Source organism: Netta rufina (assembly GCF_964035555.1).
Source record: "Netta rufina genome assembly, chromosome: 29".
Classification (NCBI taxonomy): Eukaryota; Metazoa; Chordata; class Aves; order Anseriformes; family Anatidae; genus Netta; species Netta rufina.
This window is the reverse complement of record NC_140153.1, coordinates 2,967,358-2,989,411: the sequence shown is the minus strand read 5'-3', so window position 1 is coordinate 2,989,411 and position 22,054 is coordinate 2,967,358. Positions and strand designations below refer to the sequence as shown.

Genomic DNA, 22,054 nt, shown 5'->3' with positions numbered 1-22,054 from the left:
CATCCCCTCCCTGCCCCATTCATCTCCCCTCGCCCCGCCCCTTTCCCCGCCCCCTTTTCCCTCTCCGCCTTCCGATTGGCCCCTCCTCCCACCAATCAGCGCGGCCCTCGCCCTTCCGTACTCACCTCCCCCCCGGCCGCGCGTAGCGCCGCGGCGCATGCGCAGTGCAGGTACGGGGCCGAGCATGGGAGCGGGGGGGGGGGCACCGGGACCGGCACCGGGGGGGGGGCTCGGGGGGGGGCCCGGGGGGGGGCCGAGCCTCGGGGGGAGCGGCCCCGGGGCCATGAGGGGGGCCCCGCCCCCCCCCAGCCCAGCTGTGTCCCTTAGGGGGGGCCCCGTCCCGTTCCCCCCCCCCCCCCCCATGTGCCTGTTTAGGGCCCCCCCCGTGTCCTTTAGGGCCCCCCCCCCCCGTATCCCCCTTAGGGCTGCCCCGTCCCGTTCCCCCCCCATGTCCCTTTAGGGCCCCCCCCCCCCATCCCTTTATGGGTGCCCCCCCCATCCTTTTTTAGGGGGTTTCCTTTTTAGGGCTGCCCCCCCCCATATCCCTGTAGGGGCCCCCCCGTATCCCTTTAGGGGCACCCCGTCCCATTACCCCCCCTTATCCCTTTAGGGGTGCCCCCCCATGTCCCTTCTCAGGTGTCCTGTCCCATCACCCCCCCCCATATCCCTTTAGGGGCACCCCATCCCATTCCCCCCCCCCATATCCCTTTTCCAGGTGTCCCATCCCATTCCCCCCCCATGTTCCTTTAGGGCTGCCCCCCCCAATCCCTTTTTAGGGGTCCCCCATCCCATTACCCCCCCATCTCCCTTTAGGGTCACTCCATCCCATTGCCCCCCCATATCCCATTTTAGGACTGCCCCCCCCATGCCCCTTTAGGGGTGCCCCATCCCCTTCCCCCCCCCGTGTTCCTTTAGGGCTGCCCCCCCATATCCCATTTTAGGGCTGCCCCCCCATCTCCCTTTAGGGCTGCCCCCCCCATATCCCATTTTAGGGCTGCCCCCCCCCCAATCCCTTTTTAGGGGTCCCCCTTCTCCCTTAGGCTTCCCCCTTGACGCCCCTTGCCCCCCCTGCCCCGGCCGCCCCCTCCCCTGCTCTGTGCCCCCCCCGCAGCCCCCCCCGGGCTCCGTGCCCCCCCCCAACCCCCCCATGGCGGGTCGAGGCCGGGGTCGGGGTCGCGGGCAGCTGACCTTCAACGTGGAGGCCGTGGGCATCGGTAAGGGGGACGCGCTGCCCCCCCCCCACCCTACAGCCCTCCCCCTCTTCCCGGTGAGTTTTGGGGGGGCTGGGGGGGAAGGGGGGGGGACACAACCCGAGAGCGGGGCGCGCAGCCCCCCCGGGGGACAACTTGGGGGGAGAGGGTGGGAGTCGGGGGGACAGGCGGGGGTGACAAGGGGGGGGGCGGGATGGGAGTTGGGGGGGCAATTGGGGGGCGCAGTTAGGGTGACAGCTGGGGGGACAGGGTGACAGTTGGGGTGACAACTGGGGGGACAACTGGGGGGGCAAGATGGGAGTCGGGGTGACAGCTGGGGGGGACAGGGTGACACTTGGGGTGACAACTGGGGGCACAGGGTGACAGTTGGGGTGGCAGGGTGACAGGGTGACAACTGGGGGTGCAGGGTGACAATCAGGGTGGCAGTTGGGGTGACAGGGTGGCAACTGGGGGGACAGGATGGGAGTCGGGGGACAGTCAGGGTGACAAGTGGGGTCACAGGATGGCAGTGGGGGTGACAACTGGGGGTGATTGTTGGGATGGCAGGGTGACATTTGGGGTGCCAGGCGGGTGCCAGGTGGGTGACAATTGGGTGACAGGAGGACAATTGGGGTGAGAGTTGGGGGTGACAATCGGGATGCCAGGCAGGGTGACAATTGGGGTGAGAGTCGGGGTGACAATTGGGGTGACAATTAGGATGATGTTTGGGGTGCCAGTCCAGGTGACATTTGAGGTGACATTTGGAGTGACATTTGGGGTGACAATTGGGGTGCCAGTTGGGAAGAGAGTTGGGGTGCCAGTTGGGGTGCCAGTTGGGGTGACATTTAGGGTGACAATTGGGGTGACAATTAGGGGTGCCAGGCAGGATGACAATTGGGGTGACGTTTGGGGTGCCAGTCTGGGTGACAATTGGGGTGACAACTGGGGTGACATTTGGGGTGACGATTGGGGTGACAGCCGGGGTGACGATTGGGGTGACAGCCGGGGTGCCACTTGGGGTGACATTTGGGGTGACAATCGGGGTGACAGCCGGGGGTCCCCCCCCCCCCCCGTGCCCCCCCCAGCCCGTGGAGTACCGCCCGGTGCCGCTGCCGGGGGGCGAGGAGCTGGAGTACATGCTGGCCCTCAAGCAGGAGCTGCGCGGCGCCATGAGGAACCTGCCCTACTTCATCAAACCCGGGGCGCCCCGCAGAGGTACCGGGTTGGGGGGGGGGGGTGGGGGGAGGATTTAGGGACCCCCCCGACCCCAAAAACCCCGCTGAGGCCCCCCCTCACCCCGCAGACATCGAGCGCTACTCGGACAAGTACCAGGTCTCCAACCCCATTGACGGCGCCATCGATTGGAACCCAGGTATGTGGGGTTATTTTTTGGGGTGGGGGGGGGGCTTTTTTAGGGATGGGGGGGTTTAGGGGGGGCTGATCCAGCCCCTGCTGTCCGTCCCCACCCCCCCCAGACTGGAGGCGGCTGCCGCGGGAGCTGAAGATTCGGGTGCGGAGGCTGCGGAAGGGCCGTGAGTACCCCGTGTCCCCCCCCCATATGTGTGTGTGTGACCCCCCCCCAAGGTGGGTGACGCTCCCCCTGCCCCCCCCCCGTGTCCCCCCCCCCCCTCCAGGGACCACCGTCCTCGTCCCCAAGGCCAAGCAGCGGGCGGCACTCGACAAGGAGGAGGCCATCAAGAAGCTGGAGGTAACGAGGCCGAAGGCTCCGACGTGCCCCCCCCCACACCCCAAATTTAGTGCTGGGGGGGGCATTTTGGGGCATTTTGGGGCATTTTGGGGGGGTTCACGGCTGAACGCGCCCCCCCCCCAGAGCCTGGAGAAGAAGGAGGAGGAGGTGACCTCGGAGGAGGAAGAGGAGAAGGAGGAGGAGGAGGAAGGCAAGGAGGAGGAGGAGGAGGAGTACGACGAGGAGGAGCACGAGGAGGTGAGGGGGGGGGGGGGGGAATTTTGGGGGTGGTTTTATTTTTTTGGGGGGGGGTCTCACGGCTTCTCCCTGCCCCCCCAGGAGACCGACTACATCATGTCCTACTTCGACAACGGCGAGGACTTCGGCGGCGACAGCGACGACAACATGGACGAGGCCGTTTACTGACCCCCCCCCCCGGGAGGTTTTGGGGGACCCCACGCCCCCCCCCAGCCCCCCCCCCCTCACCGAGGGGGGGGTCCCAGTATCCCCAGTCTGCCCCCATCCTGGTGCTCCCAGTGCTCCCAGTCAGGGGTGGCCGGCAGGTGGCACTTGTGCTCCAGGGATGGGTGCTGCAGAGCTGGGTGCCCCCCCCCCAACCAGGGATGGGATTTTTTTTGGGGGGGGGGGTGACCCCACTGCCCCCCCCCCCCAGTTCAGGGGTCCTTGGGGGCCCCAACCCCTGTGGGAGGGGGTGTGGGGGCAGTTTTTAATGGGCTGCGTTTGATTTTGGGGTGGGGGGGCGACCGTGCCCCCCCCCCCCGTGCCATTTTGGGGGAAAACGTCGTGTGTGTCCCCCCCCCCCCCCCCCCCCCCATTTTTAACAGCTTTTTAACGTTTGGAGCTTTTTTACCGATTCGGGTGGATTAAAATCGGGGTTTTTTTCTTTTTAAGTCCTGCGGCCTCCAACTTTTTGGGATTGGGGGGGGGATAAAAAAAATAAATAAATAAAGGGGGGGGGGTCCCCGAGCTGACCCCATCCCTACATGGTGCAGGGGGGGGGGGCTCAGCTCCTTGTCCCCTTCCAGGGCTGGACCCTTGCAGCAAGGGGGGGGGGGGGGTCACAATCCGCCTGGGGTCCCCTCACAATTTAGGATCCCCCCAAAAACCCTACAAAGACCCCAAATCCGTATTGCCCCCCCCCCCCCCCGGGTGTCCCCCCCCCCCCCCCAGCAACCTCATGGCGGCGCGGAGCTGCTGGGCAAACAGGGCCGGGTGTTTGTTGTGGGGCGGTTATTTATTGTAGGGTTGTTTGCCCTCCCCGGGGCAGGGTGGTTGTTATTGTAGGGTCTCGTGAGCGCGGCTCATGAGCAGCCTGTTGTTATTGTAGGGTTGCTGGCGCCTTCACCTGCTGTTGTGGGGTGGCGTGATGGGCCGAGCCACGTTTTCCCCCCCCCTTAAACCCCCCCCCCATTTTAACCCCCTATGGGTGCCCCGTAGCCGAGGCCGGGCACCCTTGGGTGCTGGGAGAAGGGTGGGGGCCCTGCACACCTGGTTTTTGTTTGTTTTTTTTTTTTGGGGGGGCACAAATGGCACCCCCAGACCCCCCCCCCCCCGATGTAGGGTGCGGGAGCAGGAGGCTGCGAAGTGGGATTTATTTTGGGGGGGGGGCCCATTCCCACAGCCCCCCATGGACCCCCCCCCATTTATCTGCCACCACCCCATAGCTTTGGGGGGGGTGTGGGGCTGATTTGTACCCCCCCAAAAAAAAGCCGGTAGTGGCTGGGGGGGGGGGGGGGGGCACTCACGGGGACCTCATGTGATGGGGAAGTGCCGTAACCCCCCCGTGCCCCCCCCCCCCCGCCCCAGGAGGTTCCTGTTCGTGGTTTTGGTTTTCAGCTCCCAGGCACTAAAAATGTGTTGGACCCCCTGCCGTGGGGCTGGGGGGGTTTGGGGGGGGTCCCCGGGGGGGTGACGGGTGCTGATGTCAGCGGGGGGGGCACGGCAGAGCCTGTTCATGGCCCGTTTCCCCCCCCCCCCCCGGGGGGCACTGGGTTGAAGGGGCAGGGTGGGAATCGGTGCCAAAAGAGCTGGAAACGGTCAAGCTGCAATTTTTGTGTGGTTTGCCCCCCCCCCCCCCCGGCCCTCTTTTGGGGTGTCCCCAAAACCGAGACATGCCCCATATGTGTGTGTGTCCCCCCCCCCAAAAAAAAAAAATCCAAAAGCCACCAACGGGGTGTGGGGGGGGGTCCCCAGGCGGTGGCCATTCCCCTGCCCAGCTCCGGGGGTTTGCGCCCTGTCTTTGGGGGGGGGGGCTCACGGACACCGGGACCCCCCCCTTTTGGGGCACGAGGGGAAGGATCCGGCCCCACCCCAAGGAAAGAACAGCCCCGGGGCTGAGTAATGGGGTGAGTCAAAGTGGGGGGGGGGGAATTTAGGGCTGGGAACAACCCCACCCGTGCCCCACTCCCACGCCGGGGACTTTGGGCACGGAGCTGGGGGACCCTCACCAACCCCCCCCCCCTATAATTTAATGGGGGAACCTCAGCCCCCCCAGGACCCCAAAACCGCTGCCGTGGCCTCGCTCCGGGCCTCAGTTTCCCCAGAGGAGGAGGAAGAAGAGGAGGAGGAGGAGGAGGAGGAGGAGGAGGAGGGGGGGGGCCTCTTCCTCCCCGGTGCACGCAGCCGGCGCGTGGGCTCCTCGTGCGCCGCTGCTCGCCGCTATTTTTACCCCTTCGCTGCTGCGCCACGGCTCCCATTTTTGGGTTTTTTTCCCCCTGGGGGGGGCCCAGGCGAAGGATTCGGGCCCTATAGGGGTGGAGGGAGGTGGTTTGGGGGCCCCCCGTTCAGGGTCGCCCCGTAATTTGGGGTCTTCGGAGCGAGGGTCGGGGTTGTGGGGGGCAGCGGCTGAAGTCTGAGGTGGGGGGGGGGGGGGCGCGGGATTGGGGATGGGGGTGCGGGATTGGGGTCAAGGGGGTGCGGGATTAGGGCTGGGATGAAATGGGCTGGGGACGGGGGGGTGCAGGTTTGGGGACAGGGGGGTGCAGGATTGGGAACGGGGGTGCAGGATTGGGGACGGGGGTGCAGGATTGGGGACGGGGGTGCAGGATTGGGGAAATGGGGGTGCAGAATTGGGGATGGGATGTGCAGAAATGGGGACGGGGGGGGCAGAATTGGGGATGGGGGTGCAGGATTGAGGACGGGGGTGCAGAAATGGGGACAGGGGTGCAGGATTGAGGACAGGGGTGAAGGATTGGGAACAGGGGGTGCAGGATTTGGGAAATGGGGGTGCAGGATTGGGGACAGGATGCGCAGAAATGGGGAAGGGGGTGCAGGATTGGGGTCAGGGGGTGCAGAATTGGGGACGGGATGTACAGAATTGGGGACGGGGGGGTGCAGGATTTGGGATGGGGGTGCAGGACTGGGCACGGGGAACCGCAGCACCCGGGGCCTGCTCCTGCTCCTTCTCTCGCTGCCGGCAGCGCTGGGGCCGCGCTCCCCACGTGCCGCCCGCCGCAGCCCATCGCGCTCGCCCTTTCCCCAAATTGGCTTCGTTCATGGGGGGGGGGGGAGCTCCGGCACCGCCGCTCACGGTAAGCACCCGCCGACACCTTCCCAATCCGGATCACGGGGGGGGCCCGGGCCAGGAGTGACCTTGGCGAGCTCGCCGGGAGCGGAGCTAAAATTAAACGGAAAAGCGGAGAAGTTCAGCAGGTCTTGGCGGTGCCCCCCCCCCCAAAAAAAAACAACCTCGTAAAGGTCGGCGGGCGAATGTCAGCGCTCGGGCGGGCTGCCTGCTGCGAACCCAATCCCCCGGTAGGGTTTGGAGGGCTCGTGGGGGGGCCAAAATAAATCCAGCCTCCTGCTCACCCCGCGGCTCCTTTCCCAGATTGCGCCCAGGGCGAACCCGGATTTTTTTTTGGGGGTGCAGAACCCCAAAAATCTCGCGTTGGCATCGCGACCCTGCCCGTTCACCCAAGGATTTTCACCCCCCAGCCCTAGGATGAGCCCCCCCCTTTCGCCGTAGCCTTTGACCCAGTTTGCTGCAGGAGGCGACAAGGGGAAGGCAGCGACCGCAGCGCAGCCAAAATAGTCGGTGGGGACGGCGAGCGCCTTCCGGCAGCGCCGCCGAGCCAAGGCAGCTGCCGAACAAATAGTTTCCAGAGGAGCACATCGAGGACTAGAAAGTGAAAAAGAAAAAAAAATAATAAAAAAAAAAAAATCGGAGCTGGCAGAGCCCCCCCCAAACCCGGCCGTAAACAAGTGACCTGGAAACCTGCGGCCCGGATCAAGTGACTCGGTTATTTGGTCTTTGGGAGGGGGGGGGAAATAATATATGGTAAAAAAAAAAATAATAAATGGTTAAAAAAATGATAAATCGTAAAAAAAAATAATAATAAATGGTTAAAAAAGAATAATAAATGGTAAAAAAAAATAATAAATGGTAAAAAAATAATAATAATAAATGGTAAAAAAATAATAATAAATGGTAAAAAAAAATAATAAATGGTTAAAAAAATGATAAATGGTAAAAAAAAAAAATGGTTAAAAAAAATAATAAATGGTAAAAAAAACGCGGAGGCGAGGAGCTGAGCCCCGACTCCGAGGTGCTGGGGGGGTGCCGAGGGGCGCACCCCGGGCGCACGGAGCAGCAAAGGCAGGAGGAGGCACCCCAAAATCCGTGGGGACCTCAAATCCCGGTGCCCGGAGCAGCCCCTCTGCACCCCGCTGAGGGTTTTGGGGTCGTCGCCGTCCCCCCCCCGGGGCTGCGGCTTGGCCGTGGTGGGGGCTGAGCCGCCCGGGACCTTTGGCCCAGTTGGAGCCACCGCGCAGCGGGGCCGGAGCCAACGCGGGCCCCGTGCCAGCAGCCGGGGCGAGCAGCCAGCTGCGGGGCTGCCGAGCGGCACCGGGAGCGGGGTGTGTATGGGGGGGGCTCTGCTCTGGGCCCCCCCACATTTATTTTGTCCCCCTGGGGCCTCGGCTCGGCCCCAGCCCCGTTCCCTGCTCCCCGCGGTGCGCGCCGGGGAGCGCCTCTTGGGACCCCTTGGGACCCCCGCCGGTTCCTTCTGCTCGTCCCGGGGGGGGGGCAACGGAGCCCCAAATCCCTCAGCAGCCCCCGGGATGGGGTGGGGGGGGGACATAGGGTGGGTGGCAGCGTGCTGGATGGACACGGGGACGGACAGACAGAGGGACAGCACTCCAGCCCTCAGGGTGGCACCAGGGGACGAGAGACCCCCAACCCCTGCCTTGTGCGCGGGGTCCCCCTTGGCAGCGCGCAGAGGGGCTTCGAGCCCTTTTTTTTTCCCAAAATAGCTAAATTTAGCCCAATTTAGCCACGGCTGAGCCGCTCCCCGTGCCGGCAGCAGTGTCCCGTTGCAGGGGGCTCGGTGTCGAGTCCTTGTAGGGCGCAGCGGTGGCTCGCCCCCAGCTCGGCGGCGCACGGCGGTAAACAGCTCGCTGGAAAAATCCCTGCCTGGGGAGGGACAGCGGGGCAGGGAGGGGGGGGGGGGGCAAATAAATCCCCCACCCAACCTCCCCCTGGAAATGGGGCCAATGTGGGGCTGGGGGTGATGTGGGGCTGAGACCCGACCCCATAGCCCCCCGGGTGCGCCGGGGCACGGTGCCACTCGCTGCGGCGCACGGCCCCCCCCCCCCAGCCAAAGTGTTGTTTTTCTGTTTTTCTTTCTTTTTTTTTTTTTTTTTTTTTTTTTTTTCCTCCCCTCCCCTCTTTTATGGCCCGAATCGGTTTTTATCGGGGCCATAAAGCGGGGCGTGGGGGCGCAGATGTGCTGAGGCTGCAGCTCCGGGGCTCGGCTGGCACCCAAAGGGGGCTGGCGGTGGCCCCGGCGAGGTGGCCACCGGCCCCGCCTGGCAGCGTGCCCCGCGCCCTACCCCGCACGGCGCAGTGGGACGACACCAAAACGATAAAAAATAAAGAAAACAGCCCAAAAAAACCACCCCCACCTTTGTTTATTGTAGGGTCTCAGCGTTTCCTGTTGCCCCTGAGCGGGGCAGATCCACGCTGGGGGCTGGGGCAGATCCCAAAAAAGGGGTCTGGGGGTGCCTCCCCTGGTGGGTGCGCAGCGCTGCCCCTGTGAGGGGCTGTGGGGTTATTTTGGGGGGGTCTCTTCTCGCAGCTGGCTGCGGCCCCCACCCCATAAAGATTTTCCTGTCCCTACTTGGGCCGGAGCCGGGTTCCCCCTTCACCTGCTTGGAGGGCAGCCCGGCCCCGCGGCAGTGCCAGCCGGGCACGGGGACAGCGGTTTGGGGTCCCCCCCCAAAAAAAAAAATCCTCTCCCTAATGGGGCATCAACCCACAAAGGGAAACTGAGGCACGGGTGGGGGCGAAGCTGAGGGCACCCTGAGCCTGGCACCCATGGGTGCGGGGGGGAGGCTGTGCCGTGGGGGTCCCAGCACCCCAAAAACAGCCCCATAGTGAGGAGGGGGGGACGGAGCTGCGGTTATGGGATGGGGACGTGACGTCCCGGGGACAGGGGGTGCCCTGACGTCCCCCAGCCCCAGATGGACCCCATAAGATAAGCGCCATGGGGCTGAGGCTGGGAGATAAACCCCGAGCGGTGCCGGGGGCTCCCCGACCCCAAATGCCTGGGCAGGCCCCGATAGGGGCTGGTTTGGGTCCAGAAATGGCAAATCCGGGCCCCGTTTGTCCTGGGGGAGGGTGGTTTTTTTTTTGTGTGATTTTTGTTTGTGGGTAATAAAAAAATAATTTGGGGAAAGGGGAAATGGTGAAACAGGGCTGGTGAAAAAAAGGGGGCTGAGCCCCTCGCTGCGCCACCGGTGGCAGGGACTTGGGGTCGGGGATGGGGACGGGGCTTGGGGACAGGGACAGGGCTTAGGGTTGGGGATGGGGACGGGGCTTGGTGATGGGGACAGGGTTCGGGGTCGGGGATGGGGCTTGGGGACAGGACTTGGGGACAGGGAAATGGCTCTGTGATGGGGACGGGGCTTGGGGACGGGAATGGGGACAGGGCTCGGGGATGAGGACAGGGCTTGGGGTCAGGGACAGGGCTCAGGGATGGGGCTGGGGCTTGGGGACGGGGCTCAGGGACGGGGACGGGGCTATGGGATGGGGTTTGGGGATTGGGACACGGCTTGGGGACAGGGCTTGGAGTCAGGGACAGGTCTCAGGGATGGGGTTTGGGGTCAGGGACAGGGCTCGGGGATGGAGCTGGGGTTTGGGGACGGGGCTCAGGGACGGGGACGGGGCTATGGGATGGGGTCCGGGGATGGGGCCAGGGCTCGTCCTATGGGGCCGGGGCTTGTCCTATGGGGCCGTGCTGGCCTGGCACAGCCGGAGCCGCCGGCATCCAACTGATAAGGCCCCTCCATGCCGCGCCGCGCCGGCTGCAGCGAGATAAGGACCAGCTATAGGGCCGGGGGGGGGGGGGGGCGGACAAATAGGGGGAATTTGGGGGGGGGGCTGCAGCGGGCAGGGCGGGGAAACTGAGGCACGGCGGTCTTGGTGCAGGGGGTCAGGGCGCTGCGGGGTGCTCGGGGTGCCCACGGGGGTCCCGCAGCCGCCGCGCCCCCACCCCACAGCGAGGGAGGGGGGCGCCCGCGCCAAGTAGGGGACGGGGGGGCCAAGGTCGGGGCTGTTTTTCCTCTCGAGGGATCCGGGCCCCGTTCCTGGAGCGCCGCAGGTAGCGTCACGCCGCCCCGTCAGATTTTCCGTCAACTTTCACCCACATCCCCCAAAAAAGGGCCGGGGGGGGCGCGCGCGCGAGCCCCCGTTGCCACAACAGCCCCGCGGTGATGGGGAGCGGGGATTTTTCCCACCCCATTGGGATCAGCGGCTCCCGCTCCGTGCCTCGGTTTCCCCTTCCCCACAAAGCGTTCGCCTCCTGGAGCTGCGTCCACCTCTACGGGGTTTTTTGTGGGGTCCCCGGTCCCACACGGACCCACAGGGCTGGGGTGCTCCTGCTGCAGGTACAGGGCCGGTTGTCAGGGTGAAATTGGGGTGAAATGAAGCGATTTTGAACCGAGCAGCGGGTTTTCCTCTCGCCACACAGCAGGGCACCGAGAAAAGGCAGCTTTTGGCTGATCCAGCCCAAAAACCCACCTGGAGCAGGGCCGCGTGCTCTCAGGACGGGGTTGTGTTCTTCAAGGTGCACCCATGGGTGCTGGAGGTGTGTGGGGCAGGGATGGGGACATGGGGACAACACCTCAGGGCCCGCAGGGGGCTTCAGGACACCTCCACCCCACTCCCCCAAATCCCCCTCCGCACACCCCAAATCAGAGACCCCACAACGACGTCACTTGGAGAAAACTTTATTAAAAATTTCGCCCCACAGGGGCTCGTAGAACGTCAGCAGTACAAAATATAAAGTTTTTTTTTTCACTTCTTATCCCCCTCCCTCCCAAAAAAGAAGAACGATACAAAAACAGCTGTACAAAGGAGTCAGCGGCCGCTCCACGCCCCTGCACCCCATAAGAGCTCGGCCCTACTGGGGCCATCCCCACCGAGGGGGCAACAGCGGCAAAAACAAATTCACGGCCGGGTTTTGGTTTCGCCTTTTCCACACGAAGCAGCCCAACCTCAGCCGAGTCGGGGGCATTTTGGCACCAGGAGATGAAGTTTTGGGGCCGGGATCGGCCACAATCGTCCTCCGCACACTCGGGGTCTCCCTGACGCACACCCGAGGTGTCGCATCCATCGCGGGACGGCGTCGCCGGGTCCGAGGCATCGCGATGGTTTCCCAAAAACTGACAAACTGACACCACTCCAAGTCCTTCCAGGCTGGCACCCGCCTCTCCTCCCCGAAAGATTTGGGACCGCGGTGTCCGAGGCACCGACACCTCCCGTGCACCACGCACCCGCCACAGCTTCTGCCCGTTACCACGTGAGCACCTTGGTATTTGGTTTGGTTTTGTGGTTTTTTTTTTTTGCTTTTTTCTTTTTTTTTGGAAGACTTTGGCTGTGAACAAGGTCCCGAACAACCCCCGAGCCACAGGAGGGTTTTTTCTCGTAGGCGCCGAGGCAGCCGGCACACGAGGGAACACACAAAACTCAAGACACTTCACCCCTTTTCCACGCTCGCCCCGGAGCCTCCCGGGGAGCTGTCGCGCCGCCGGGCGCCCTTCGTGCGGCCGCTCCTGCAGCGGGGGCTCCCAGGAAGACGCCAGCCTGGGCGGCTGCCAGGTCCCACGGCAGGGTCAGAGTCCAAAAAAAGAGAAGTGGGAGAGCCATTTCCTCTCGGCACTCACTGCACGTTGTTGTTGGCGACGCAGGGATCCACCTGGGGAAGAAGCCAAGAGGCCGTTGAGATGCTTCCAGGCGCGTTGCTCAGCATCCCGAAACCACCCCAAAACCCTCTGCTCCCCCAAATCCCCGCGGCCACCCCCGGGGGCTCACCTCGGTGTAGGTGGGCGGCGGCATGAACTTGAACTCGGGGGCGTACATGAAGATGGGGCTGTCGAAGCTGTCGGGGTCGTCGAGGAGAGGGGTGGTCGGGCTCTCCAGGCGGTGGTCTTCAGGCACGATGTCCAGGTAGCAAGGGGGTGCTGCAAGGCAAGGAGGGAAAGGGTGAGGATTGCCTCAAAACACCCCAAAAAGTGTCCGTGGTAGGTGTGGGGCACCCCAAAGAGCCCCCTCCCTGTTGTTGCTGTGCCCCCCTCACCTTCTGGAGCATCCGGCAGGTTGAGGTCCACCCAGCTCATCTCGGAGCTGGTCTGGCTGGCCATGCTGGAGCTGCGGCTCCCGATGCCCGAGCGGCTGCCGATGACGAGGGGCAGCTCCAAAATGATCTTTTTGGAGCCCGGGACGCTGACATAGATCTGCAGGGATGAGCGAGGAGCGGGGTTAGGGGGCGTAGAGACCAAGAGCAGCCCAAATTTACCCCCTTGCCGAGGAGCAAGGACGTGGAGTCAGCAGCCCCAGGCACTCACCTGCAGGAAATACTCCACGCGCAGGATGTTGCAGCCCAGGATGGAAGGCTTCAGCTTCTTGACTCGGATGGTTTTGCCCCGCCAAGACTCCGACATGCCCGAGATGATGTGGTTGCCCCGGACGCAGGAGAGCTTCTGGGTGAACACCTTGGTTTGCCCGTTGGCCAGGTAGGTGTGCTTGGCGATGATGGCTGCTTTGGGCACCACGATGCGGGAGCAGGTGTTCTCGAAGTCGGCGTTGATGCAAATCTCATCACCTGGGGAGGAAAAAACAGCTCGAATTTAGGACGGTCCGGCCTTTTCCCCTTGGGGTATGCCCGTTTGAGTCGCCACGCACTGGTTCAACCCCCCCCGACGCTCCCCCCAGCCTCATCCCACCACCCCTCGCTCCTCGAGCCAGGCAGGCTCCTACCTTCACAGAAGCCCTTCCTGTCGATCTGGGCGCTGACTGACACGCGGCCATCAGGAATGAACATGCAGGACACCTTCTTCTCCTTCTTGGCAGCCACTGGGGACTGTGGAGAAAAGCAGAGGGTTAACTGGATGCAACCTGCCTGCTGCCCCCCCAGGCCAATTCACCTCCTCCCCCCTAACTTTGGGATCTCAGCTTCAAAATTCCCCATGAGGCTCGAGTGTCTTGCAGGGAAACGAAGGCCCAACCGCCTTCACTTCACCTGCCCAGGTGCAGGGTTCGAGAAGTGACTAAGACTTCTTAGGAACTAAGCACTTAATCCAAGCTCAGCAGCAAAGCCCATTAAGAGCGTCTTAATTAGAGGTCGGAGTGACCCCACCTAAGCGCCTCTCCCCACACCCTCTGGCACCCAAACCTCCTGCAGGGTGGCAAGGCACAGCAGCACTCACCAGCAGCTCTGGGGTGTTCACATCAACGGGGTCCATGACCTCGAAGCGCTTCTTTGTCTCCTGGGTGGGAAAGGAGGGGCGCTCGAGGAAGGCCTTCACCCAGTAATCCACGCAGCCGTACTTCCCCTTGAAGCTTGTACCAAGAGGCCTGAGAAGACAAACACCTGTTAGGCACCTCTGAGGCAGTAACAGAGTTTTCCATAAAACTGCAGTTTATTTTTTTCCTCAGAGACCACATTTGTGTGATACTTACCCCTGGGGAAGCTCGAATCCGAATTTGTACTCGTATTTGTTCCCAGGTCTCAGGATTACGGAACCATCCCCATCTGGGAAAAGAAGAGGGGAGCATTAAGTGAAGCCCCGGGGCATTGTTCTTAAGCATTATCCCCTTTGTGCTTACCCATGCAGCGATCAAGCCAGACGCTGCATGAGCTCGAGCAGCATTAGCTGCTTGCTAAGAGCCTCCCACACCTGTCCCCGAACAACCACAGAACTCCATGTCCTCGCGAAGCGAGCAGCACTTTCACTTCCTCTTTCAACATCCGCAGCTGAGGCCACAAACACAATCTGCTTCAGTTCAGGCTGCCCTACCCCTCCCCGCTGCCTCCCCCTTGCTTGCACTTTGGAGGAGTATCCAACTCCAACTTCTTTCCTCATTGTTTATCTCTGAGATTTCGCATCAGCCCAGGTGTATCTCCCGGGACGCTGCCAACTCTCTCTCTGCCTACCCTGGAGCCAGCCCAGGGAGGAGGCTGAGGGCAGGCAGGGGAAGTTCTCCGTGCCCTGGGAACTCCTCGCCTCTGGCACCGTCTGTGCGGGCCCCTCCCTGGCTACCTGTTGCAGGCACCAGGCTCAGCTCCCGCTGCCGTGCGACATCCAGCCCAAACCCATCTCATTCTGCCTGCTCCCAGCCACATCAACACCCAGCTCCTCGACAGGAGCACTGCTTTTGTTCTGGGCTCCTGGCAGGGCACACAAACCCTCACCTTTCCCCTTTCCCAGCTGTGATGTCCCTACCCATTTCCTCATTTCTCCCAACTCCCAGCCACCACCCAACTTCCACTTTCACCCCTCAGCTGTCCCACCCCAAAACTCCCCCAAAACCCCCAACCAGGCCACCCCACCCCCAAGGGGGGGCACAACCAAGCCACCCCACCAGGGGCCCACACCTCCACGCCCCCCTCTTTCCCAGCCCCAAGCCCTCACCTGTGGGCTGTTCCTCCAGGGTCAGGACGTCCTCAAAGCGCAGATATTCCATCTCCTGCCTGCACTGCTGGGGGCCCTTGGCCCAGTTGACTTTGGCCACCCCGCAGGCCAGCACCTTGACGGCGCTGACGCGAGTCACCTCGGCCACCTCCACCAGCACACGGCCGGCCACCTTCTCCCCGCTACAATAAACCTTCTCAGGCTCGCTGAAGGCCAGGAGGAAGGTCTTGACTTTCTTGAACATCACCATGGCTGAGGCGAGGGCAGGCGGACGGCTCCTGAGGAAGCAGCGAGCAGCGACGGCGGGCAAAAATACCTTTTTCTCCCTCGCGACGAGGAAAAAAGGCTATAAACCGCCCCGAAACAGGCTGGTTTCAGTCAGAAAAAGAAAAAAAAAAGAAGGAGGGTTAACCCCTTTCTGCCCGCCGTAGAGCCGCTGCGTAGCTCCTCCGCCTCTCGCTGCCCTCAGCGCTCTGGCCGCGGCCCCCCGCCCGCTCCCTTTTATAGCCTCCGCCCGCCCGCCTCCCCCCCTCCCGCGCCTGTTGATGCCAGGCGCTCCACGCTGAAGGCGCGTGGCCAGGCCGTGCTGCTCGCGTGATCAGCGCGCCCATTGGCCGCCGCCGCCTTGTTTACAAGCCGGCGGGCCAATCAGCGCGCCGCCTGCGGAGCGTGGACAGCGTGTGAAGGAGAGGCGAGCGTGTGCTCGGCTGGGGAAGGCGGGGGCGGGGGCGGGGAGTGGGGAGGAGTGACAGCGCGGCGGGCCAATGGGAAGTGCGGACGGGCGGCGGTGGGGGCCAATGGGGAGCGGGGAACGGGATGTTCTGTTCCCTGCTGTGAGGGCCGGGGGCGAGCCCCCCGCCCCCGGCCGGGCCCTGAGGTGTTTGGGGGGGGGGGCTCGGGGCGACCCCCGCCCGCTGGGGGCTTCCACAGCATCCCCCCTAAATCCCCCCTCAGTCACCTCCTGTGTCCCCTCAGCCCCCCAGTGATGTCCCCCCCCCCGCTCCCAAAACTGCCTTCTTTGTGGTAAAAAAGCACGGAATTGGGGCTGGGGGGCATCCCTCAGCCTCCCTCCATGGTTTTGGGGGGGCCGTGAGGGGGCTCCCCTCATCCACTGCCATCTGCAGCCCCCAGAGGGTCTTGTGCCCCCTCCAACAGTGTCTTGTGCCCCTCAAAAGGGTCCTTTGCCCCCTCCAGTAGGGTCCTGTGCCCCCCAGTGGGGTCCCGTACCCCTCAACAGGGTCCCATACCCCTCAATAGGGCCCTATGCCCCCCCCAGTAGGGTCCTCTGCTCCCCAGCGGGGTCCCATACCCCCCAACAGGGTCCCATACCCCTCAATAGGGTCTCATACCCCTCAATAGGGCTCTATGCCCCCTTCAGTAGTGTCCTGTGCCCCCCACCAGTAGGGTCTAGTGCCCCACAAGAGGCCCCCGTACCCCTCAATAGGGTCTTGAACCCCCCCAATAGGGTCCTGAACCCCCCTCAATAGTGTCCTGTGCCCCCTCCCTTCCTACCAGATTTGGGGTTCCCCCCCCACCCCTCCCTTTTGTGCGCCGTCACCCTGCTAAAAGCAAACCGTGACGCCCCCCCCCCCCTTTACCCCCCCCCTACACTCCGGGTTCTTTCCAGCCGTCACCCCGGGGTGTCAGCGCCGGCGGCACGCGGCTGAGATCACCGGGCCTCGGCGTCACCGCAGCTCATCACACAACCCCAGGAGGGGGGCACACAACCCCGGGGGGGGCTCCTTTCTTATCAACAAGCCCCCCCACCACGAGCTGCCCCCCGCCTCCCACCCCTTTTTACCCCCCCCCCCAGCTCCTCAGCCCCGTTCCCCCACAGGGATTTGGGGCGCTGCCGTGGCCCCCTCTCACGACCCCCTCGCGTTTTCCTTCCTCAGTTATTTTTGCCAAGCACATGTCCCCCCCCCTCCTGACTTTTTCTTTTCCTTTTTTTCTTTTTTTGGGCTTTTTTTCGCCGCTTTCCCCAAGCCCCACGATCCTCCTCAGCTCAGGAAGGGCAGCGCGGGGAGTGGAGGAAACGGCAGAACAATCTTTTCGGCGTCGCCCAAGCCTCCCCACCCTTAACGAGGAAAGGGATGGTGTTGGTTTTTTTTTGTTTATTTTTTTTATTTTTTTTTTCCTTTCAGGAATTGTCTCTTTTGTCCTTCGCCCCCGCTCACGTGGGCCTTGTTTGTCCGTGCCTTTCTGGCACAGACACACACACACACGCCACCCTTTTGCTTTTCGCCTTCCCGGCTTCTGCTTCCCTCAGCATTAATTCACACCTGCGAGCATAAACTGAGAGGGCGACCGGATAAACTGATCGCCTGCCAAGCTGCGGGGCCGATCTCCCCGCTGCGAGGGAATTATTCCACGATTAGGGCCGTAATGAAGGGCCTGCACCTTTTCCTGCTGCCCCTGGCCAGCTCTCCCCGTTGCCTCCTTTGGCACGCTGGGGATCGAGGTGCTGGGTTAATGAGAATTGCGGATTTGCTCTCATTTGGCCCGATGAGCAGAGCTCTCTCGCCAGCCCTGCCAGCTTTGGGATACGCGATCCCGAAGCCCCCAGCTTGGTTCTGGGCCCAGCGTTCCCTTTTTTTCGTGCTTTCCCTCTCCGGTTTCCTCCGCAGCCCGTCTTCCAAGAAAGACATCTCCAGCCTGGCTGCGGCCGGACAGCAAAACGCATTCCAGCGATGTCAAAGGACAGTGAAGTCCCAAGCCAAAGAGCTTGCCAAAGATATGGTCCAAGGCACGTTCCAGCTCCTGTATCCCCTCCAAATTTGCTTTTAGCTGTCACTCAGCTCCTGCCCTTTGCTCCCCTGACCTCTATCCGGCTGGAAATGCGTCCCGGGTCCTCCTGCAGGAGGAGGGGAAGCTGCGATTTCCTCAGGATGAGCCTGGGTTCACGAGGTTTCCCACGCGAGCAGCACTCTGAGTTATGCAGGGGGGTTGGAAATGGACCTTCAGCTTGTAAACGAAAGCCCCAAAATGTCACGTCCCCTCAGAACGAGGGCATCAGAGGAGAGGCCAGTTTGATTTCTGGGCAGGGGACGGCCCTTGGGTGCTTCCTCGCTCCCCCCCAATGATTATTTTAAGGCTTTTGCCCCCTCTCAGCTCACTTCCCACTGGCAATGTGAGGCTTAGGGGATCTCCCTGGCCTCGATCGCTGCCACAGGGAAGGAGAAAAGCTCCGGGTGAGGCTGCAGCAACACAGGTGGGTGAAGAGGGCGACCAGAGCCGTGTCCCCTCCTGCTGTACCCAGCCTGGGGCGAGGAGAGCTGCACGAGGAACTGAGTGTGCTGGGTGTAAGGCAGGTCGAAAGCAGCAGGGCTGGGCTGGAAACCAAGGCCCTAAAATGAGTCACGGGAAGCAGGGGCCGCTGAGTGGGTCACGGAGAAGGAATTCAGCGAGGCAGAAACCGGGCAGTGCGACTCAGCAGCTCGCCCTTCTGCTTTCGGTGCCGGGCTCCGCAACGGCCACGCCGTGCTGGAAACTGCTCTCCTGCCAAGCCCTGAGAAATAAAACCTTTATTTCCTGCTGTGGGCTATCGGGAGCCACGACCCAGGGTCGCCAGGAGAAGCCGGGCTCCTCTTGGTGCAACGTCCTCTGCCCCATCCACCCCAACGCCCCGCAGCCCGTGGTGCCGAGCTCCCCGGAGCTCCTCGCTGTCGTTTTCTGCCTTTTTCCCCATATATGGTGACTTCCAGCACGTTCAGGGCAGGGAGGAGGGAAGAGAGGGACGCGGAGGGATTCACAACAGGCCCAAGAGAAGGGACAGAGTGTGCCTGTTCTGCGGACGGGAACGGGAGCCGGGGCGGAAGAGGCATTTCCTTTGGCAGCGCTGTTTGCGTGCGGGGAGCAGCGCCTAGAAAATCCCACCCTGATCCTATCGGGGCCGTGTGGCTGGAAAATTAGGGGTCTGGGGGACCCGTGGGACACTGCTGCCCTGCTCGGATCTGCTGGTGTTCGGCTGTGGCCGCATCCAGAGCACCGCAGCGATTCGGCTGGGTTCAGGAGCAGGAAAGCTGAGGCAGAGAAGCAAGGGGAGTGTTTCCATCCGTGCTTTTGAACAAAAAACAACAGTTTTGGTTGCGGTGCCTGGCTTGGGGCAGGGGCCACAACACCGCTGGGTCTCCGGAGGTGTTTGGGGTTGAGTTGTCCCTTGGTGAAACGGGCTGGAAAACTCTCGGGGCACATCCCACAGATCCCCAGTACCCAAATCAGCTTTTTGCAGCTTTCTACTGTAGCAAGGGCCTGGCTTTCCTCTGCCTTCAATGCGAGGCACTGTGCAGGCTGCTTTGTGCACGCACAGCACGGGCCTGGAGCCCCTTCTCCCCTTCCCAACCCCTGCTGAACGGGGAAGAGTCCTCGCAGGGCGTGAGCGTGAGGATTTTTCCCCCCAGGGCCCAGATTCCCAGCTCCTGCCAGGAACAAGACGTGAAAGCTCTCCCTAACAGATGGTTCTTTGCTGCGACGAGATTTCTTCACCTCCTTTCTGGCCAGATTGTGTTTTTGCAACAGAGAAGGGGGGTGGGGGGAAAGCCGGAGCTGCGAGTCAACAGCCTGTGACAGACCGGGCTCGGTCATCCACAAACAAGGAGGAATTTGACTTCTGGAGCTTGGGAAGTCCCGTGTCTCTCATCTGCCCTGCGCAGGAGGCTTTGCTTGCATCAGCTGCCTCCCTGTTCGGTCTGGGCTCTGCTCTGACACCCAAGTCCTGCTCTTTGCAAGAGCAAAACCAGCCCTGGGCTCTGCAAACCAACCCACAGCCACCTCTTTGCCTCTGGTGGCAGCCAGAATTTAAATCTGTTGTTGTTAAGAGAGGAAGAAGTGTTGGAAAGCAAAAGTTTTCTTGAGCCCCCATCCCTGCTCCATCTGGGTATCCCTTGGAAGGGCCCAACGGAGGTTGTAGATAATGGAAACAGTGAAGAAATAAGGAATATTTCTAACTTTTCCACAGCCAAAGCTCTTCTCGGGCTGCCACCGCTTGGGTTTGTGCCTGGGGTCGAGGGGACGGCTGCTGGAGACGCTCACCCTGCACGTAAAGCTCCCCCAACCTGAAAGATTTCGGACCTCGTTCAGCAGAAACCAAATCTCTGGCGGAAGGACCGAGCACCTTTCGGGGAGCCTTTGGTGGTGCTTGGGGCGAGGGCTGCCACCCACGGGCTGCTGCTCTCCCTGCAGGCTCCGTCCCCTTGCTCCTCATCCCTGGGATGCTGCGGACATCTAGAGGGCTTTCCAGGAACGGCACGGGCTGGTGGCAGGGGTTGAATTCCTCCGTCCCCATCCTTACAGGGTTGCTTTTGGGGTTCACGGAGGTGCCAGGCTGCCCACATCGCTCCGTCCCCCCCCTGCTCGGTCCTAGGCGCACGCCTGGATGCGCTTCTGTGCATCTGCTGCCCAAATGCCGCTGGCTGCTTCCTTCTTTTGATTAGATTCGAGGCTTTTTGTCTTGCCAAACGCCTGGAGAGCACCCGGCCAAGCCCTCACTGAACCGTGCCCGTGCCGCCGTTCCCACGCACGTTTCCTGCTGGTGCCACCGCTGAGGCTTTGGCCACCACGAACCCAACCCCAAATCTCACCCCAGGCTCTGGGGAGGACGTTTGCTCCTGGCCTCAGCATCTCGCTAACAAAACGTGCCACGGCGTGGCGTGAAATGCACCCCTCAAAGCTGTGTTTGGGCAGCTTTTAGACCAGTGTTGCCATTCTGAAGACCTACGCCTGGTCTGGAGAGCTCTGGTTTGAAGGCTGGTGGCTCGGCAGCTCCAAAGTACACAGCTTTGTGCCCTCGCTGGAGCACCAGGAGCTGGCCAAGCCGGCTGCCTCTGCTCACCGGGTCATTTACGGCAAGGGGAAAGCTGCTCATGAAGGTTCAGCTTTGGCTACTGCACCTCACGCCCCAAGAAAATGCCTTGGCATTTCCCTACCTGCTAGAACTCGGAGCCAGATGGGATTTAAGGGACATTCCCCCGCGACCCGGTGCTGTTGACAAGTGTGTACAAGGTCAGGCAAACCCCAGGTCGGATTTAGACTGGGAATTCCCTTGCTGCAACCGCTCAGGTTGGGCATCTGCATGCAGAATGGCCAAAACCGGGCTCGCTTGTGAAAACGCTGGCCGGTGTCGCCGGGGTCTTTTTTAGCAGGTGACATATGCTGGGAAACCGAGGGCTCGATCCAAAGCCTGCTGACGTCAATGGAAATACTCCTGTCGACATCAATGGGCCTTGGATCTGCGCCTACGTTCCAGTTCTTTATTTCAGCCTGCAATCTGTCAGGGGTGGAAAGGGCTCCCTTCTCCCCGCAGCCTTCAGCACGTCTTCGAGGGGCCTTCCTTCCCCCAAAATCGTTACGCTTTGGATGCAGAGCAGGGAACAATCCCGGGAGTGGGCTCCAGCCCGTTCAGCACCGTGCCCGCCTGGCTCCCCGCCGGGCTGCGGCTCCGATTTAGGCACCAGCACCATGTGTGGGAGGTGGTGGCCGTGGCTTTGGTCGTGGCCCCAACCAGCACCGGAGCTGGGGACCCCAGGGAGATGCCCAGGGCAGCCTGGCATTCCTTTTCCAGCGAGCTCTGCCCAAAACCCTCTCTTTTCACGGGTTTCGGGGTTTGTCTGGGGAGTGATGTGGAGATGCCCTTAATGCACCAGACACGGGGAACTCCGGTTTTCTTTCCAATGGGATCGGTGCCTTTGGAGCCCAGCTCGTGGCTCCTTTTCCCTCTGGGAAGTCAGTGAGCGGGTTGGGAGGCACGAGCCCCAGCCCCAGCCCTCCTGCCAGGCTCTGGGTTGGGACAGAGCCCAGACACCAGGGCATGTGTGGGGTCATCCCGATTGCCTTCACATCACTGGGGGGTCCTGGGGGCTCTCCTGTCCCCGATACACAGCCTTGGAGGTACTACGAGGCCTGGGGAGCGAGGGGCCATGGGGCAGCGAGATCCTCAGCTCTCCATCAGGGATGTCAGCCTCTCCCCATGCGCGCTTGGTGTCACCAAGGAGCCCCCATTTCACCCCGTGGCTCCCTCGTGTCACTGCCTAAAGTCCTGCACGGAGCTCGGGGACTATTCATGCTGTGGTCTGGTTGGGGCTGCTGAGGGTTTTGTCCCTTTGGGGGATCATTGCCACCACCCCGGGGACCCGTGACGTGGTGGAGAGGGGCGGCGAGGCAGGCTGGCTGCTCTCCTGCCTCGGCGCGGGTTTATATAAACCACAAAGTGCTCCGGAGTAAAAGGAGCAGTGGGTGGAAGGCGAGATAT

At 62.5% G+C, this 22,054-nt stretch overlaps 3 protein-coding genes across 4 annotated transcripts in view; 2 read left to right on the top strand and 1 right to left on the bottom strand.

Moving 5' to 3' along the window:
- Positions 1–1,053, top strand: part of LIX1L (limb and CNS expressed 1 like) — a gene marked incomplete at its 3' end in the record, with an annotated part of 3,203 nt that extends 2,150 nt beyond the window's left edge. Inside the window, exon 3 of the mRNA XM_084303327.1 lies at positions 1,021–1,053. Within this exon, the coding sequence (XP_084159453.1) occupies positions 1,021–1,053 (33 nt within the window). The remainder of the gene's footprint in view (positions 1–1,020) is intronic.
- On the top strand, positions 132–3,783 carry POLR3GL (RNA polymerase III subunit GL). 2 transcript variants are annotated; one of them, XM_084303419.1, is made up of 8 exons: positions 132–170; positions 1,112–1,267; positions 2,276–2,405; positions 2,494–2,562; positions 2,666–2,722; positions 2,825–2,898; positions 3,022–3,135; positions 3,217–3,783. In XM_084303419.1, the coding sequence occupies exons 2-8, from the start codon at positions 1,148–1,150 to the stop codon at positions 3,301–3,303; spliced, it is 651 nt and encodes a 216-aa protein (XP_084159545.1). In that variant the 5' UTR covers positions 132–170; positions 1,112–1,147; the 3' UTR covers positions 3,304–3,783. The 2 variants fall into 2 exon arrangements, with proteins under 2 accessions (XP_084159545.1, XP_084159544.1); XM_084303418.1 differs by lacking the exon at positions 132–170 and having other exon boundaries at positions 1,051–1,267.
- A 7,325-nt stretch (positions 3,784–11,108) lies between these two features.
- TXNIP (thioredoxin interacting protein) lies at positions 11,109–15,294 on the bottom strand. The gene is made up of 8 exons (XM_084303402.1): positions 14,809–15,294; positions 13,856–13,928; positions 13,603–13,750; positions 13,154–13,256; positions 12,742–12,998; positions 12,474–12,630; positions 12,209–12,357; positions 11,109–12,092 (listed from the first exon to the last, which is right to left on the bottom strand). The coding sequence occupies exons 1-8, from the start codon at positions 15,056–15,058 to the stop codon at positions 12,057–12,059; spliced, it is 1,173 nt and encodes a 390-aa protein (XP_084159528.1). The 5' UTR covers positions 15,059–15,294; the 3' UTR covers positions 11,109–12,056.
- Between the last annotated feature and the right edge of the window lie 6,760 nt (positions 15,295–22,054).